This window comes from Balearica regulorum, chromosome 3 (assembly GCF_011004875.1).
Source record: "Balearica regulorum gibbericeps isolate bBalReg1 chromosome 3, bBalReg1.pri, whole genome shotgun sequence".
Lineage (NCBI taxonomy): Eukaryota > Metazoa > Chordata > Aves > Gruiformes > Gruidae > Balearica > Balearica regulorum.
The window spans coordinates 120,058,421-120,076,607 of NC_046186.1; the positions used below are offsets into that span (position 1 = coordinate 120,058,421).

General features: G+C 43.2%; 1 protein-coding gene across 1 annotated transcript in view; it reads left to right on the forward strand.

Annotated features, from left to right (window-relative positions):
* The first annotated feature begins 385 nt into the window (after positions 1–385).
* The window catches only part of JAG1 (jagged canonical Notch ligand 1), a 37,079-nt gene continuing 19,277 nt past the window's right edge, over positions 386–18,187 (forward strand). The window contains exons 1-3 of the mRNA XM_075749769.1: positions 386–1,021; positions 1,969–2,274; positions 13,149–13,200. Of these exons, the coding sequence (XP_075605884.1) occupies positions 944–1,021; positions 1,969–2,274; positions 13,149–13,200 (436 nt within the window). The 5' untranslated portion in view covers positions 386–943. The remainder of the gene's footprint in view (positions 1,022–1,968; positions 2,275–13,148; positions 13,201–18,187) is intronic.

Below are 18,187 nucleotides of genomic sequence, written 5' to 3' on the forward strand. Positions count from 1 at the left end.
CCGAGGGAACGCGCGCGCCCGCCCGCTGGTCCTGGGCCGCCTCAGCGAGGCCGCGACAGGTTGCTGCTCCAGGTAGCCCGGGAAGCACCTGCGGAGCGGGGCTTCCCGAGGGAGGCGGGACGGGGCGGTGCAGCGGGCTGCGACCTTCGGGGCGGCCTGAGGCCGAAGCCTGCCAGCTCCCTCAGGAGGAGCAGCAGCAGCCGCCGCCGTCCGTGGCTCGCTCCCGCCCGCGGCCAGCTAACCCTCCTCTCTGCACCCTCGTCTTCTCCGCCGCCTACCGCCTCCTCCTCTCCTGCCGGTACCTGCCTTCCCCTACTCCTGCCATTCCCCTCCCTCCTTCCCTCCCGCCTCCTTCCCCCCCTCATGCATATGGATAGACGCATGCGCGGGCGAGCGGCCTCCCCGCCTGCCGCCGTGGGCTAGATGAACCCGAGCGGCGGCAGGGTTCCCAGACGGGCGGCCGGCTCCCGGGCGGTGTGTGTGCTGCATGTGCGTGTGTGTGTGTGCGTGTGTGTGTGTGTCTCGGGGGGGCGGGGGGCTCGCCGCGCCTCCACCGCGCGGTGGCCGGCGACCGGCGACCTGAAAGAAATAAAAGGATCGGGATAATAATCGCAATAATAAAAAAAAAAAAAAAAAGAGAGCGAGAGAGAAAAGAAGAGGGAAAGAAAAGAGGGAGGCGAGAGAATAAGGAGAATAAAAGGAGGCTGGGCTGCTTTGCATTGAAGACCGGGGCGCTATTGAAAGCGCCTGAAAAGCGGCGTTGTTCGGCGCGGGTGCGCGCCGCGGCCGGCGCGGTATATTAGAGCGGGGCGGCGGCGGCGGCGGGCAGCAGCGGCGGCGCCTCCTCCTCCTCCTCCCCTCCTGGCCCTCCCCGTCCCGTCTCGGAGCGAGCGAGCGGCGGTGGCGGTGGCCTGCAGGCGGGCAGCGCGGCGGCGACGGCGGCATGCGTGCGCCCCGGCGGGCAGCCGCGGCGGCGTGCTCCCTCGTTCTCCTCCTGGCCCTGCTGGGGCTGCGGGCAAAGGTACGTACCTGGGTGCTGCGCGTCCTCCCGGGCTGCAGCCCCTCGCGGGAGGGGAGAGGAGGGAGGGAGAGGGGGGGGGAAAACTTCAACGAGCCTGAATTAGGCTCTCGAGTCCGCCGCGCAGAGCGGATTGTAGGAATTTTGCCGCTTTTCTGCGAAACGCGGCTCCCGCAGTGATTGCGGTAGATGGCTTTTAAAAAACCAGAACTTTCAGTGGTGCACAACGCGCTTTTGCAAAGCTGCTCCAGCGAGAGTGGAGTTACTGCTGCTAACTTTTCTGCAGAGATCGCAAACGCAAAAGTCCTCCTTGCAGCAGGACTTAATTCCCTGGGAATAAAATTGCAATTACTGCAAACCGCTTTTTTTCCGAAATTACTTCTTTTTCCTTTTTTTTTTTTTAAAAAAAACCCAAACAAACTAGGGCTAATTTCACTCATGAAGTGACTAATGAGCGAGGTCTGAATCTCAGCTGGGCAGCCTTGAGCCGAGAGGTTATTTTCCCTGTCTCAGCTGCACCTCAGAGAAGGCAGAGGGGTTGCATTTCCAGGGTGGTGTAGCTGCATCGTTTTGTTGGGTTTGCCTCTGTGTATCTACTCTGGTTTCATTTAGTTTTATTTCCTAACGATTTAGAAGCCTTCCATACACACAGTGTTTTTTGGAGTTGGCACTTCAGGTTCCTTTTTAGCATTAAAGGCATTATTTGGTTGGGATGATTTATGAGCCTTTCTCATGGATATCTGATAGGGAAAAGCTTGGCGTGTTTTTTGGAGTGTTTTTTTTTAATGTAACGCGTGTGGTTCTTGAAAATATGCTTAAAATTACTTGCTCTTATCTGCAGAGTTGTTGTAGATTATGTTTAGGGGGAAAAAGTGAGGTAACTTTTCTTGTTTTGGTTTTCTTCTTTTTTTTTTTTTTTTTCTCCTCCGGTTCTTTCTTGGGATTAACAGGTGACTTTAGCGTCGGGACAGTTTGAGTTGGAGATCTTATCCATGCAAAACGTGAATGGTGAACTGCAAAATGGAAATTGCTGTGATGGCACCCGAAACCCAGGAGATAGAAAATGCACCAGAGACGAGTGTGATACCTATTTTAAAGTTTGCCTGAAGGAGTATCAATCACGGGTCACTGCTGGCGGTCCTTGCAGCTTTGGATCCAAATCCACTCCTGTCATCGGAGGAAATACCTTCAATTTGAAGTACAACCGGAATAATGAAAAGAACCGGATTGTTATCCCTTTCAGCTTCGCCTGGCCGGTGAGTTGCGTGGCCTGCTCTGGCTTTGCTTCTGTTGGACAGTGCTGTTTGAGATGGCCATAGCAAGCTGAGCTCTAACTTCTTGCACAGGGGGAGAAGGAACAAGGATTGGGGAGGGAGCAGGCATCTTGGCAAGAGCATCGGGAATCCACAGTGCAGAAATGAGTAAAATGTGGTGGTGTTTTTGTTTTTGTTCCCTGGGGCTCACAATGCACAGCCTGTTAAATTTGAAAGTCAGATGTGCAGTGAGGGGGATCTAAATGGGTCAGGGAAGCAAACCCAGTATCTCTGCACTTTACAGCATGAATAAGTCTCTTGAGACTTAGAAGGTCAGAAGTTCATTTATTTTTTTTTAAACTTTTTTTTTTTCCTTCTTCCTAACCAGTGAAGTCTTGGGCTTAAGCCAAAAGAGCAGTGGGTTAGGGGCTGTAGAGGAATCCCGTGTGAAAAGTGTGTGTCATAGCTGGCCTCCTTCCCTGGAGCGTGTTTGGGAAGGCTTCCTGCTTCTCCCAAGGGGAAATCTCGCTGCGCTGCTTGGTGTTGATGGGAGCTGCTGTTGCTGCTCTTGGTGAAGTAGATGCCAGCTTTCCTGGGAAACTTGCTATGTTTTGAGGTACTTGCAGAGTCTAGAAGGTAAAGACGGAGGAAAGCCTGGCCTTAGCTTTTGGTCCATTTCACCTACTCCTCCCCACAACAGATCTTTTCCTGGCTACTTGCCTCTGCGGTCCCATAGATTCTGGCTTCCCACTAGTTCTGTGCAAAAGCTGATGGCTGAAGGAGGTGGGGCTCTTTGCCAGGCACTTTCCCAGTGTTGCCCACTCTAGCAAATACCGGTCAGTCTTGTAGAGTGGTGAGATAAAGGATGGGTGACCCCTTCGTTAGCTGAAGCCTGCTTTGTTTTTGGTCATGTGAAAAACACTCGCTTAGACTTCAGTGCTGTTTTTATCTTCTGGGGTGCTCAAGAGGGTTGAAGCTCTGATATGGTCACCTCTGCAGAGGAGTCCTCTACTCGCTGCACAGAAACTGAGGACCATCTTGCCAAAATGGCCACCACCCAGGACAGTCCCACAGATGTGGGCTCGAGGGCCATAGGGTTTCTGGATGTAGAAGACTGCTGTGGCCTGGGATGCCAGGAGATGCATTGTTTTGTGCCCAGCAGTGCTGCCTGTGGGCAAGTGAAAACTGAGGATGACTGGTGTGGGGGGCTCTTATGCATACATAACGCTTTATCTTTTGTGGTGGCTCTCTGGGATGCTATGATATGAAAGCTGAAAACTCCCAAATTTATGCTCCTAAAACTTGTATTTGGATATCACCTAGGAAACAAAACTGTTTTTTCCCCCTGCCCTTCTCCAAAGGTGCTGAGCAGACAATTTCCCACCGACTGCCTTGGGATATGTTGGTGCTCAGCAGTTTTGAAAATCCAGTCATCCTAACCTAGATGCCTAAGGTCATTTTTGCAAGGGGAAGGAGGGCTCTCACATGCGCGCTGGGGAGGGGTGAATCTTGTATCCTATCCTCTGTCACTATCACTGCTGGTGAGGTGGAAGCATGAGTAGACTTTTGTTCCCTCCAAAGCTTGGCCCTTCCTAGTCAGATAAGGACTGGTTGCTGGGAGGGCCTGGACCTTTTCTGGGGTGAAGGCCCACCCCCAGAAGCATTTCTGCTCCAGTTGTAGTGTAGGCACCCGCTCTGTAGTCCTACAGCCAAGTGCTGCAGGCAGCCATGTGTTCTTGAAATGTCCTGTGCTGCCTCCTACCTGCCTTCTTCTGTCAGTTGTGACTTCTGGAGTATTGAGGGCTGGAGACACATAAGGGTGAAATCAAGTCTGCGTTTTTAAGGAGATAGTATTACAAACTACAATAGCAGAGTTAACAAAAGTATTCTCTGTTGGAAGAACAAGTCCTTCCTTTCTTTCTCTTTTCTTTCTCTTTTTTTTATCATGAAATGAGATAAAACTGTTATCAAATATGCCATCAAAGGGATAAAGGGCTTTGTAAAAATCTGAGGTATTTGAAGCTCTGCCAATGGCTGCCGTGCTTGTGTTGCAGATTTTGACTTTTTTTCAGAAAAGTCAGGCTCATCTAGCCCCCTAGCCTGCTCCCAGTAACTCGAGTGCCTTGAATCTGAAGATATGTGTATGTATATAAAAATGATGTGAATATTGAACATGTTCCTTCTAACATCCCCTCCCTTCATAGGATTGGGAAGGGAAATCTGTACATAGAAGGTGGGTTTGGGGGGGTGTGGGGACCCTGGGAGAAGTTTCTTAAGCTTGCCTGCATCTTAGTTAAAAGAAATGCTTCTATTGTCCTGCTGAATCTAATTGAGCACTGGAATCCTGCAGCAGCAAAACTCCAGTGCAGCCTTTCAAATATGTAAAACTCAACAACTTCAGACACTCTGGTTTCCAAGACTGGAATCTTTTGGAATAAACTCTTGCATATTCCCATGCAGAAATGCACTTTTTGAGATTGTGATGATAGTCTGTTTGCAATTATCAAGCCTGCCTCCCAGCTTTAACTTCCATAGGACCCAGCTTTTATGCTAGCCATTGTGACTTTCAAATAGCATTTGAACAAAAGAATATCTAATGTGGCAAAGCTCTTATTTGTACTAAAATTGTGTATACAAATCACTCTAGGCATTTCAAAATCTCTACAGATAAAGTGGTAAACTTAATTAGTCAACTCAAATCTGATGCTGCAATTTCAGATCTTAAAAGAATTTCTTTAGACGGGTGAATACTGTTGACTTTAGTAAAAGCTTGAGACTAGCGTTGCATTTATCAATGTGGCTAATCTCGAGAGTTGTCTTTGAATACAGCCAAATGAAAATTACAGCAAGGGTAATAGGAGCTAGACTGAAATGTTAATCATATTGCACTTACATGTTCAGAGATGAGGATGAATTTCTATTGTTTGTGTTCTACTGTCTGAGGGAGGCTTTTCTTGGATGTTCCAGCTCAAGTGAGTAAGATTAGGAAGTCTTGTTGCCTTGACTACTTAAATAAATCTCTTCCCATGTCAAGGTGCCCCCTTATGCCATTTGTGAAAGATAGTTATATTGAATTAGAGGTCTTTATTCATCACACAAGAGAGGAAGAAAAAGAGAATGGTGTGCTTTAAATGGATTGTTAGATTTGGCTTGTAGTTGTAATGTAGATTTGAAGTGTCAGAGTCTTATTAATAACTTATGTGGTTTGCTCTTGTCAGTTTTGATACATACCCCTGTGAGTAATGGGTGGGGAGATGGTGGGCTATAAATTAATTTAAATGATGGGAGGCTTGAGTAAGTTGCTAGGAAACAGGGCCACAGACCAGCATAAAGAACTAGAGTGCATCAGAAAGCTGCCCCTGCAGTAGCTAGCAGTTCTTCAGTAAATTGAAACAATAGTGATGATGATTAAAAAAAAAAACCCAACAACAAAAAAAAACCCAAACCTCCCCCCCCACGTAGGCTTGCTTCTTGCATTCATTTTGAGACTTCAGGGACTTTGTTGACAGGCAAACTTGGCTTATGAAGCCATTTAGAAAAGTATGGTACAAAAGAATTTCCATGTTCCACTTGTCAAAGTCTGTTTCAACAAGTTTTGTTTCATGGTAGACACATGCTCTTCTCTGATGTAAATCAAATCTATTGCCTTTCTTAAAGAATCCAAAATGTGATGTGTGCTAGACCTTAAGGGATCTGTGCATGAATTAACTAAGCAAAGCTTAGCACTAAACTTTGCTTTTATGTAAAGAAAGATCTTTTGGGGGTTTGGCGAGACTGTGAGTAAAAAGGAGGTCAAACTTGGCAATTCCTTTGGTATGCATAGCTCCAATTTCAAACAACTTGTTTATCCTGAAATTATGATCCTTGTAATTATCTAATATTGGAGCCAATTGCACCAACACACCGGGAAACTAGTGAGGTGGAAAAAACCCCTTCAGCATCTAAATCTCTTTAGCATAAAATACAATTAAAGAGAGTTTGGAACATCTTATTTCAGCCTTACTCTAAAAAAAAAAAATAATGAAATAGTCAACCTTTCCTCTTTTTAATGAAAAATCTTACTGCTACTGGTTCCTGAAGACATAAAATATGTTTTCTGGGTTGGCGTTGTTTTTTCTGGCTAGAAAGAGATAATGAAACAGCTTTAGTGTTTTTTAAGCTTCATGAACTTTTTCCCTGTCCTGACACAAGAGGTTTCCAAAATACTAATCTACAGCTGATATTAAAGTAACAGCCTTTTGAATCTGACAGAAAAATATCACTTCATTCAACTGCTATTTTTATTTAAAAAAAAAAAAAGTATGTCACTGTTGTAAAACTAGTTTGTTTTTTATTTTTCCCTCCAGTTAACTTTTCAAAAAGTTGTAGAAGCAAATGCTAGATATTGTTCAATCTTTTCTTAGAGTGCCTGCATAGTCATCTTGGAACATGGGCAGATCAGAAGAAATTTTTATAATAACAAAATGGATATTAATCAAATCCATGCTGTGTCATTTATGGTTGACTAATAATTTAAGAATAAATCTTCAGCACTCAAAGGGCAATGTTTTGCCTAGGATTACTATCCAAAAAGGAGCTGAGAGTATTAAGTGACATCTGAAGCATAATTAGCATCCACAAGGCTGTTTTTTTCCCAGGACTGCAGAGAAGCGATGCATCCATTCAGAGGTTTTGGACTTCTTGCATGTTGTTAAGAGTTATTTATGTTCCAGTCAGTTCAGAACTTCATCTTCCTGGTAAATCTACTTGACTATATTACCATAATATGTCTAAAAATAAATCCTCAGCCTGCCTGCTCCCGGAATTTTTGTTGTAATAAAGGCCTGCTCCAGTTTAACTTCAGTGGCAGCTGGATTGGGCCTGGCATTGAAGCCTATTCCTAAACGTTCTCAGACTACATAGATCCAGCACTGTCAGCTTATTTATGCAGCTGGAAGTCTGCATGTCTGTAAATGAATTGCATAAAATTGGTACTTTATGCTTAAAATTCTAGTTAACTCAAGGACACTTAGCGCTTCATTGTGGACTGAAGGCTGGAATAGAAGTAAACTGGTTCTGAAGCTAATAAAGTTGGGCCTTAGCTAATTGAGATGATGTGCTATACAAGAGGCTTGCACTGTCATACATGGCACTTATTCCAACTTCAGTTCTTAAGTGTGATGCCCTGTGGTACATGCAAAAACCTTAAGCTACAGTTCTTAAAAGTATTTCTGTCTAGGTAATACTAATGACAGGATTGGTTTTGAAAATTCAAGCTAAACTTGACTTTGCATTTCTGCTGGTGAATAGAAGTTTTATGTTAACTGACACAGTTCTAATAATTTTAGCTGGTAACCCATATGCCTTAACATGGGGAAAGATGTCAAAACTAGAAGCTGTTATGTTCATTTCTTGTTAGTCTGTGGAGCTCATGGTTCTGTGGTCACTATTCTGTAGTATAAATTATGCTCATTATTCTTGTAGTATTCAGAAGAAACTGTAAAATGTGGATAGAAGTGGTTAAAGTGGTTTGTAAATAGTCAAACATCCAGAGTCCTTTACCAGCTCAACCCAGTTCTTATGCACTTAGGTAAATAAGTAGAAAGGCTTCTTGTTCAGGCTTGCTCTGTGTGAACCTGACTGTTTTGCTTGGCTGGCTACTAGGTATTCTGTCTATTAACCTTGCCACCCTTTTGTAACTGGTGCATTTAATTATCAGTGGGATGCTTTAAACAGGTAGGGGGACTGATAAGAGCAGGTAATCTGCTTGTTGGGGGAAGGTTGAAAGCAACCATTGACATCTTGGCCTACCTGCTAGTCTTTGACAAGTGGGGCTCCGTGAGAAAATAACTCCATAATGAGATAAGGTGCTGATTAAAATGCTGTTGTCGTACGATGCACCCTGGTAGCTGAGATTGCTTAAAATCATTAGTTTCAAAAGAAAGAAAAAATGAGATGCTATACTGTTTTCTCTTCTTTTCTTTTTTCTTTCTTTTTTTTTTTTTTTCAAGGAGGGGAGGAGGGAGAACCCCAAGTCTCCCCGTTCTATCCCAGTACGTTGCTCAGTTAACGCATGCTAGTTTTATGATTGGAATACATTGCAGTCCGGCCACCCAGACAGAGGCATTGACTGCTAATATTAACCAAGAACAATAGTGTGGCCGTACTGACTGCAGTGAGGATTACAGAACATAATGGGGCCTATCCAAAAATAATGCTAATACAGGACAAGCAACAGGAAGCAGCAGTAGACTCAGCATTGCTCGGCTCCCAGACAAACCATGGACTTACTTCACACAATGGCAACTTCAGCACATTATGTATTCACAGGATACTCATTATTCCAGCAGGCTTGCCAGATCAGAGATCAGCCTGGTTTACTGGATGCTTAAGCGTATGCATAGTTTGGATAGCGGTACTTTTGTGTCCTTCATCATTTGGCAGGAGGGTGGCAGTTGCATCGCAGAGAAGGTCTTGACTTCTGTTACTGGCTTGGCTTCTGCCAAGGCAGAATGGGGGGGAAGTTTCTCCTGCAAGCTGCTAATATAGTTAAATTTGTTTTCATGTCTTCTCCTTTATGTGGCAATGAAGTGTTTACCGGCACTAACAGCAATGAAGAAACTACTCAAAATGAAGACTAAAGGAACAGTGTGCTCTGTTTTCATGTGGGCATATTCTGATGAGGCTCTTGGCTGGGCTGCCTGTTTGAGATTCAGCCTAGCTCCTCTTTGCCATGGACTCAGGCATGAGATTGTTAGAGCTCAGACTCTGCTCTCTCAACCCTGTGTGTATAAACAACAGCTTTATGGAGTGTTGCATTAGCTTTATGTAGGCTAGCCCAAAGGAGAGCTTCCTGATGATGTTGCATTCAGCAAAGGGTTAAGAGGGTGAGATAGTTTCCCTTCTTTTCCCACGTACATCCGTATCTCCTCTGGATGAGGAACTGGTTGTCTTCGATTCCTTTGAAGGAATAGTCTGTTGTCAAAGTTGACTGGTTGACCATGGCACGATGTTGCGGTGCATCCGTATAGCGTCATCGTGACTTGTCATGTGGCAACGAGGTACCCAAGTGAGAGTCCTGCTGACGTTTAGAGGAAGTGGTTTTGTGACTAGCCTTAACTCTGCTTGGACATGCCCTCCTCCCTGGTCCTTGCCGCTTTGAAATACTCAGTTTTCCTCTTCCCTATCTCACCCCCTTCCAGCTGAAGGGAGGAGGGATTACTGGAGCTCTTAGCAATTTGCTGTGGCAGTGTGCCAGTCTCCTAGCCTTCTTCCCTAGGATGCAGGCAGGATGCGAGCACTGTTCTCAAACTGGTCTTCACAGCTGTGCGTGACTGGCAGAGCGTGAGGAGAACATTGCTGGGTTTAACCTGCTCTCCTTGTTTGGCAGAGGAGGAGCAGGCGCAGCATTCAGAATGCAAACTTCCCACTGCATTTGTCTAGTCATGGTTTCACATGCTCAGCAAAGCTCTTGCATGGCTTAACCACAAGGATAGGAGGGAAAGAAGTTTGGCTAGTTGCAACCCTTTTCAAAAAGGAGGCAGTCCTTTCACTAATGAGCCTGAAGTTTTAATCTTGCTCTGTCCCAGTGACTTGTAGAATGCCTTTAGAAGCCAAAGTACAAACCCACCTCTTTTGGGTGGATGTCTGGATGAAGGGAGGGAAGAAGGTAATCAAGCTGACAGCTTTAAACACCTTCTGCTTACATGGAGCTGCTAGTATTTCATTTAAATAACCAGAAAATAAGTTGCATTGCCCTTTCAGACCCTTAAAAGGGACAGTTTCTGGTGGGTTTCAGGGTCTTCAAAGTCTTACTTGAGTTGTATTATCAATGCATCAAGACTAAACCCTGGTGCTTTGTCACTGAGGAAAATAGCCCTTGCACATTGGTGCTTGCTTTGTTTTTTGGAGTGTGAACTTAACCATTTCTATTCTCACATAGCTTAACTCATAGGAAGTTTGCTTAAATTTGACCATGCTGCCTTTTAGTCCTCTGGGCTGATTAGACTGTAGACGTTCTGCAAACTGTGCTGGCTTGCTGTTCCTTTCAAGCTGCCTTTCCTCTCGAGCCAGAATCCCTGCCTTCTGGTCAAGCTCAGGTTTACAGTGGCTAATTGGGTGCGACTCTGGAAAGTTCGCTGCTGCCTTGTTGCCTAGGTCATTGCTTTGATGGAATAAGGTGCATGATGTGGAATTCTTGTGTCTGGATATATATATTTATTCAAAGATGGGCAGAGGTCATCTATGGGCATGGGAAAACTTAAACCTCCACGCTGTAAGTAGTCGTTCCTGAGATATCTGAATTGTTGATCTATAGAGTGGGGATGATATGCACTTTAAAAAAAAAAAAATCTCAACAGTGCAGTCTTTGCACAGAATTTTTCTTTGGGGGGGCAGGGGCTGTGGAATTGGCTAGAGGTATGCAATAGTTGGATTGTCGAGGGGGGCTTGCTGCTGTTACTGTGGGGCTGCGGGTGTCTGTGTGCCTTTTGTTTAGAAGTGTCCCATCTTGAACACAAAGTCTTGTCCTTTCTTTGCCCCGTGCTGAGAGGGACAGAGCCAAAAGATTAAACTGCCATTCTTTGTGTCGTCCCTTTTCAGGATGGGGATTCTTCATTTAAAATATTCAGATGAGGTGAGAGGGGGCACATAGGAACAAGGGAATTGCTAGGGTAGGTCTTCTTCCCCTGCATTTTGTTTCCATCCAGTTAAGCAGAAGCATCTCCTCTCTTTAAACAAACTGCTGTGTGGTGTTGGAAAGTGGTCACACAAGTATCTAGCAACAGTAGCACTTAAAGCTAGGATTCAGCCTTTCCTTTCCTTAAGGGCTAGGTGTGTTGGTAAACAGTCCTGAGAACCAACCGGGAACTGTTGCTATGAGTTTAGACAAAATATCTTCCAAAACAATTATGCAAGGCCGAAAGGAAAACATCCTTAACTTTATTGGAAGTACTGCTAGTTGCCATAATTCATTCTTTATATCATAATATTTTTTTTCAAGCTTGCAGTAACATGTTGTGCTTGTGCTTCTCAATGTTGGTAATTAAACCGATGAGGAAGCACCCAAGATAGTGCAATCTATATCTGTAATATGGCTCAGGAGCTCTATTCTGGTTTTGTTTTGTTTTGTTTTTTTAACCTCTGACTTGTGTTTAAAGCAGATTTAAGAAGTCCTTACAGTGTTAAATGATCACATTGTGTTTTGTTTTATTTTCAGAGTTTCTTTCAAGTTGACAACTTGGTCTAGAATAGTAACAAATAACATGTAACTTTCATAAAATATTAACCAGAAGTGGTTTGGGCCAATGGAGCTTCTGCATAGACGTTTGGGCACATGTCTGAGCTTGCCCAGCTTTGCTTACTTTTGGAAGCATTTTCCCACAGTTATCAGTGAACGAAATGGAATCCTAGTCTGCTTTGAATATGAAACATATTTAGGCTATATTCCAAGTCGGTGTCCATCACAAACTAGGTTTTCATTCAGAGGCTGCATGCTGTGTCCAGTCGTGAGAAAGCAGTCTGCTTTAACTTTTTTCTTCTTTCCCCCCACCCCCGGCTCTTCTTAAGGAATTTGAGGTCTGCCTTACACTTGCACCTTGTAGCAGCTTACTCTCAGAATTGTATTTTGGTTTCTATTACAGAAAAGGTGTTAAGCATTGCAGACCACAAATGAGCAGACTGTGACTGAGCGCATATACAATTAAGAAGAAATAAACCTTATCATACACAGCTTCTATGGCAAATCATCAAAACCCTTTATGGAGAGTTTTTATTTATTCTATTATTGTTCCGCTCAGCAGAAAGCGATTACACTTATTGCCTCATTGATAGTTATTATTATACTTTTTTACATTTCAAGTCATATTTTTTTCTTATTTTACCTCAGTTTGTTTTTTGGAGTGGGGGGTGTTTTATTTTTGAATCATTCTGTAAGTTTGGATATGGCTAGCTAAACGGCAGTTTTGAAAGATATAGCCTGGATAATAATATCTCAGAGTAAAGCTGAGGGAGGAGAAGATGTTTTAATGGCTCTTGTTCTCAAGTTAGAATTGGAGATAAAGGTGGCTTAGATGTAATAGCTGGCATCTTTCCAACCCATGGAGTCACTTCAGTTAGTTTATGCTTATGATTATTATTACTGGAGTGCTAGCGAGCTCATTGGCAGATTAGTGCGTCTGTAAATGTGACACGGGGTGGATAGTGTGCCTTCCCTTTCCCTGCTCTTCCAAATAGTCTGATCTTTGCCTTTGTTTTACAATGCTTCTCTCTCACCCCACCCCCTTCCCATATCCATCAGTTCTTGGTTACCTGATACTTGTGGGAGCTGCGATGGCCCTCATGCAGACAAAGCTTTCAAAGGGGGTGCTGAAAAGCAAAGTCCCTAGAGATTGCGCTGTCAAGGCAGAGCACAGTAATCTTAGCAACACTTCTTGCTTTCAGGATGATTGGGGGAAGGGACATCAAGACTACTTTTCTGTAACTAAAATTCTTTTGAAGCAGTTTTTGAGGGTGGGGGTGTTGGGCTGGGTTTTTTGTTTTTTGATGCTGCTATGCCAGCCTGGTGTTTTCTGTCTTCCATGTGCAATTCTTTAGCATGTGCTTTATTGTGGCTACAGCATAGTGTCAAAGGCTGTACTTCCTGGTTAAGTACATAAGATTCATTAATGATGACAAACATGAGCTATCCAAGGTGAAAGGTCTTCTAAGTCAGACTGGATAAGGTAGCTTATGGGGTTTCAAGAAGATCATGTTTGTCTCAAGTATAATCTATTACCTATTTATGTTTTCAAGTATTCTGTTTTAGGGCAGAGACTAGGATTATATTTTTTTTTCAATTAATTTTTTTTCCCTAACAATCATGTGTGACTTTGAAACTAACTCTTATTTCTCTTTTGCAGAGATCCTACACACTGCTTGTTGAGGCATGGGATTACAATGATAACTCTACTAGTAAGTATTCATTCCTTTTGTTTATTACTTACCTTGATTTCCTGTCCATTGAAAGGCCTTTGGCAGTCTAACTAGCCCACTGTGAGTGGGGCATAAGGAGGGGGAAAAGCTCTCCCCCAGACAATTCGGAGCAACTACTCCAGGCTCTGCAGCAGCCTGTCTCCCTCACATTGCTTGTAGAGGGTGAGTAGCTTGCTCACCTAGGCACCAACAGTTCGATGCCTAAAAATAGATGCTGTTAATTCCCTCTTTCTCCTTAGGGAGAATAAAAGCCAAGGGGGTTCTTCAGGTTTTTTGTTTGGATTTTTTGTTTATTTTATTTTATTAAGAGTGATATTCAGAAGCCTAAATCTTGTTGACTTGGGACCTCTCTATAAACTAAGTACTACTCAAACTGAACATGTGGCTTAAAAAAAAAAAAAAATCTCCATAAGACTTGGTGTAGATACCCATCTAATGACTGGAGATGAGAAACAGGAGTGACTACAAGCTCTTCCTTGGGAGTTGGATGTCTAGGGACTTACATTCAGGGCCTGAAAAATATTTACCAGACACCACCTGGTAGAGCTGACTGGAAATCAAGGGTGGGAATCTTTGGCCTGGAATGTCTTTGGTTGGTTTCAGAAACTTTGTGCTAAGCTTTTTCCTGATGACTGGAGGAAGCTGTATAAAGGCTCTTGGCACATGAGCTGTTCTGCTGTTACTGAAGTAGGTGGGCAAAATTAGCTCTATTTTCAGTCTAAGGCTTTAAAAGTGTGTGGTAAAAGCCACAGGAGAAACTATGAATCTGAACTCATAAACCTTTTGTTGACACAACAAGCATTGTCCTTGAACAAGGAAGCAGCAGCACTATGGCCCATCTTACACAAATCTTATAACAGCTTCTTATAGTCCACTTTGGAATGCCAGGTGACAGCTGCACAGTAATGAAATGGACTTCATGAAAGAAAGGCCTTGTAGAAATGTGTACAGTGCTGTGGCTTTATGTTTTTAATTTGTAACGAGTACACTGCTTGGGAGTGGCCTTTGAGTCTGGGAAACTTTCTGCACAGATCTGCTTTTTTATTTATTTATTTTTTAAATATATATGGGATATCCTATTAGTTCTAGAAGAGAAGCTGTCCATTGCAAACGATTCATGTAACTTGTCAGTGATGGCCACGGTTTGTTACAACCGGCCACATTCAAGCAGTGGCTGAGAGACTTCTTGGCTCTTGTAGAGCGTTTTATGGGGGAGCAGAAAATAGATTGCTACTGCAGCAGAGTTGTATTAAAAATGGAAGATCCCTGAATTCAAAGTGAAGGTCTTGTTTACAGTAGGATCTGAGAGGTTTTTTTCAGACTGGGTCTTTGCCACTTTTACTATTATTAGAGCTCATCTTTTTTCATGAAACAACTGCATTTCCAAAGCTACACAATGAACCCTTTCTTGGCTTTCACGTTCTGGAAGTACAATTGTCTTCAGACAAAATTGCCTCATTTCTCAGCAGTGGATTTGACCAAGTGCAGACATGTTCTTACATATGTTCCTGATTTGCATTCCTCCTCTAGCTTTGCTGTCACATATCCAACTGTAGGCCACTTCAGTCACTGTACTACACAAAGCTTTTCCTTTCTACTGCATCACTTGACTTACAGGCAGCTTTCCCATAGTCTTGAAGAACTAGTTAAGAAAATCATTACAACTAAACAATTGTCATCATATAAAGTGATGAACATTTTTTTTGATGTCCAGGATTTTCTTTTACCCTATTTACCACTGAATTGTAAGGACTCCGTAAAAACAAACAAACAAAAAAACCCAACCCAAACTAGGTTTAGTAGGTTTTGTGTAGCTTTTCAATAGCTCTAGCATCCTCTGATCAATGCAGTCCTTAGGAGATCCTGGAATGGATGCTTCCTTCCCCCCCCCCCCCCCTACATTCCACTCCTCCTACGTTCCCTTTACCACATACTCTCTCTCGTCTCACTTCCACGAGTGGCTTGCAGTTAAATTTTGGCCCTGTTGAAGTTGATGAGAATTGTACTTTGTTGGAGCCAAGATTCAGCTTAAATGGTTTTCTTACTCTGGTTCTTGTCTAGATGCCATCTTGCTACTGTCGCTTCATACATAAAGTTAAGGGGGCTGACATTGCATCTCAAACTATGTCAAAGAGCTATTGTAAATTACTGGTATCAGTTGCATGTGAATTCCAGTCGGGCATAAGAGACTTCAGCACAATGTAAACCAAGCCATAGCTGGAAGTTGTCTGAAACAAAGACTTTCAAAAATAACTGTGGTGTCCTTGGCCACCCAAACTGCTTAGAGGAGTCTGGGCTTTTTTTTGTTGTTGTCATTTGCTTCCTGATGCTGGGTACTTATAATTTCCAGAAATTGGACCGCTGGAAAGCAAAGGAGGGCAGTGAAAATAGCCAATTTCCCTGTGCCTGAAACCTTTGATAGAGTTGCTCACGGACTAAAAAGACAGATTAATAGCTCTGAAGTGTAGCCACAGAAAGTAAATGAAACCAACAAACTCTATGACAGTGAAGTGCAGAGTGGAAGCTAAAGATGCATGAAAAGCCTCTCTCTTCCGCTTCATCAGTTTCTAATCAGTTAGTATTTCCTCTAACCTTTCAATCAAAGCACAGGATTCTGGGTCAGATGATGTCGGGGGAATTAGGAAGATTACTTTCTCTCAAGCCTGTCTGACTACTACTTTTTATTTACTATTTAATGCTGCTTTGGGATTGCTTACTATAAAACTTAAAACATCGTTAGTGCGGGCTAAGAATGGAAGAGTTGTTGCAATGCCTTTCCTGAAGTCTGGGTCAGCACACTTGTGTAAGTGCGTACTGACAGGTGGGAATAGGGAAGGGCGGGGAAATTTTTGTACAAGAAGGAACACGCCAATAGTTCATTGTGAAAACTATGGGTGATGGTTAATGGAAAGGGATCTTAAGACTGTGAGACCTTACTCAAATTTAAATATATGGTGGTAGCTTTATCACGTGTATCAAACGAAAGGCATTTTAGCTGTGATCCAGTTGGTTTTCATCTGGGCCCTTAAAAAATTGAAGTCCAGTGGACTAATAAGGATGTTTCCATTTGAGTTCAGCCTGTGGTTAAGGGCTCAAAAGAGCCAGTGGCTGGAGTGAGATGTCATAGATGTACAGCAAGGACATGCTTCGTAATGAGCTGGCAGAGGCAAGAGGAAAGATCCCTTTTTTTCCAAGGCGACTGTTTTTCTGGTGCCAAGGACTGAAATAGTTGTCAGTGGTATGTTCCCAATGGGGAACAGGAAAAGACTGGAAAAGCAAGAGTGTGTATGTGGGGGGGCGGTTTGCAAAACTAAATTGAGTGTTGTTCCCCTTTTCTTCTGCCACTTAGAGCAGAAGAAGATAGAGTTGTTTTACTCGCAAGAAACAGGATGTCTTTATGCACAGACTTGGTATTTGGGGAAATGCATTTGCTTTCCAACTGTGCTGTAGATCGGGGTGTAATCTTGGCAAGTGCAGCAAAGCCATCTCCAGCACGCATGAGTGGAACTATAATCGCTTGACTAGCCCCATTCAAGGCGAATAGATATGCATCTGCTTAAGTACCTCTTAGAATTAGTCAGTAATCTTGTTGATGAGATCTAAGAGCCTTACACCTGCACAGTACAGGACATGATATTGCTCTGGATATACCAGTATGGAAAAGTCCTTAGGCATCTGCATTACTTGTGAATGGGATTTAAATTAATAAAGGCCTGCATGCATTTGAAAGTCTTGCGCATAGATGTGGGGTTGGGGGCTTAGTGCCAACGAATAATAAAAACTGATTTAAATGGAAAATATTATAGAACCAGAAATACCAGAAGGTGAATAAGAAGTTGTTGCCCTTAATTTCACACTGTAAACACTTAATGAATGCTGTAGTCTCAAGCCAGGAATACCCCCCAAAATGGCTTAATGCTTACAATGTGTATGTATTGACACGTTTCTGTGGTTGTGCAGCAAGTACTTTGACTTGACTTTATTCAAAACTGCAGACAAGCAGGCAGGATCTAGTGGTGAATTGATAATGTGTATCTGAGGCTTGAGAAGCCTGTTTGGAAGTTCTTTTTGAAAGCTACAAATCAAAGGTCCTTAGCAATACGTTTAAAAGTATTTTAGATTAAGAACTGCCTCTGTGTCATCTTAAGCTTTATATAGCAACTTTATTAGTCTTCAACTCTGCATTATGTAAAATCCCCAAACCTTCTTTTGTAATTGTTGGAAGAACAAGCACAACATCAGTACGTTTTAATTCTTAACACTCCAATGTGCCAGTACTTCACACTCGCTACTTTCTAACACATCGCTGGCAAACTGCCCTTCTACCTAAAATTCTTCTGTCACTGGATTATGCTCCCATATACAGAACAGTATAGCCTGGTACTTATTCTTGTTTTTTCTACTGTGTCTGCATGGATATTTTGGCTGTTTCATGATAAACTTTCACTCGGCAGTCAAGTGCTTGCTAGCAGCAGGTCGTAAGGCAGTGTCAGATCTTTTAAGTCACAAGACCTGGACTACAAAGTGAAATGCCACAGATGTGTACAATGTTCCGAGCTAATGTGAAATATTATTATTTCAAGCCATAATTTAGACAATTGTGGGGCTCTAAAAGCCAGAAGAGTTTTGCTGGAACTAAATGTCAAGTAGAAAGTCTAAACTTTGAAATGCTCTGTAGAGAAAAGGGGGATCTGGAGCACATATATGCAGTAATTTGAGCTCTCTGCTTCGAGCTCCGGTAATCTTGACTTTTTAGTGTCAGCTAACATCTGAAGAGAGAATTTCCATGGTATTTCTTGGCCAAAACCTGGTGCGATCACTGATGTCATCCGAATGCCAGAGTTGGTAGTTTTCAATTTAGTGTTTACATCAGAGTCCCAGAAGGCTGCAAACCTTTTGTGGTGCTTACATTGAGTTTGTGGACATTGCTTTTTTAGGCTATTGTAGTACGATGTTTTTGTAAAGA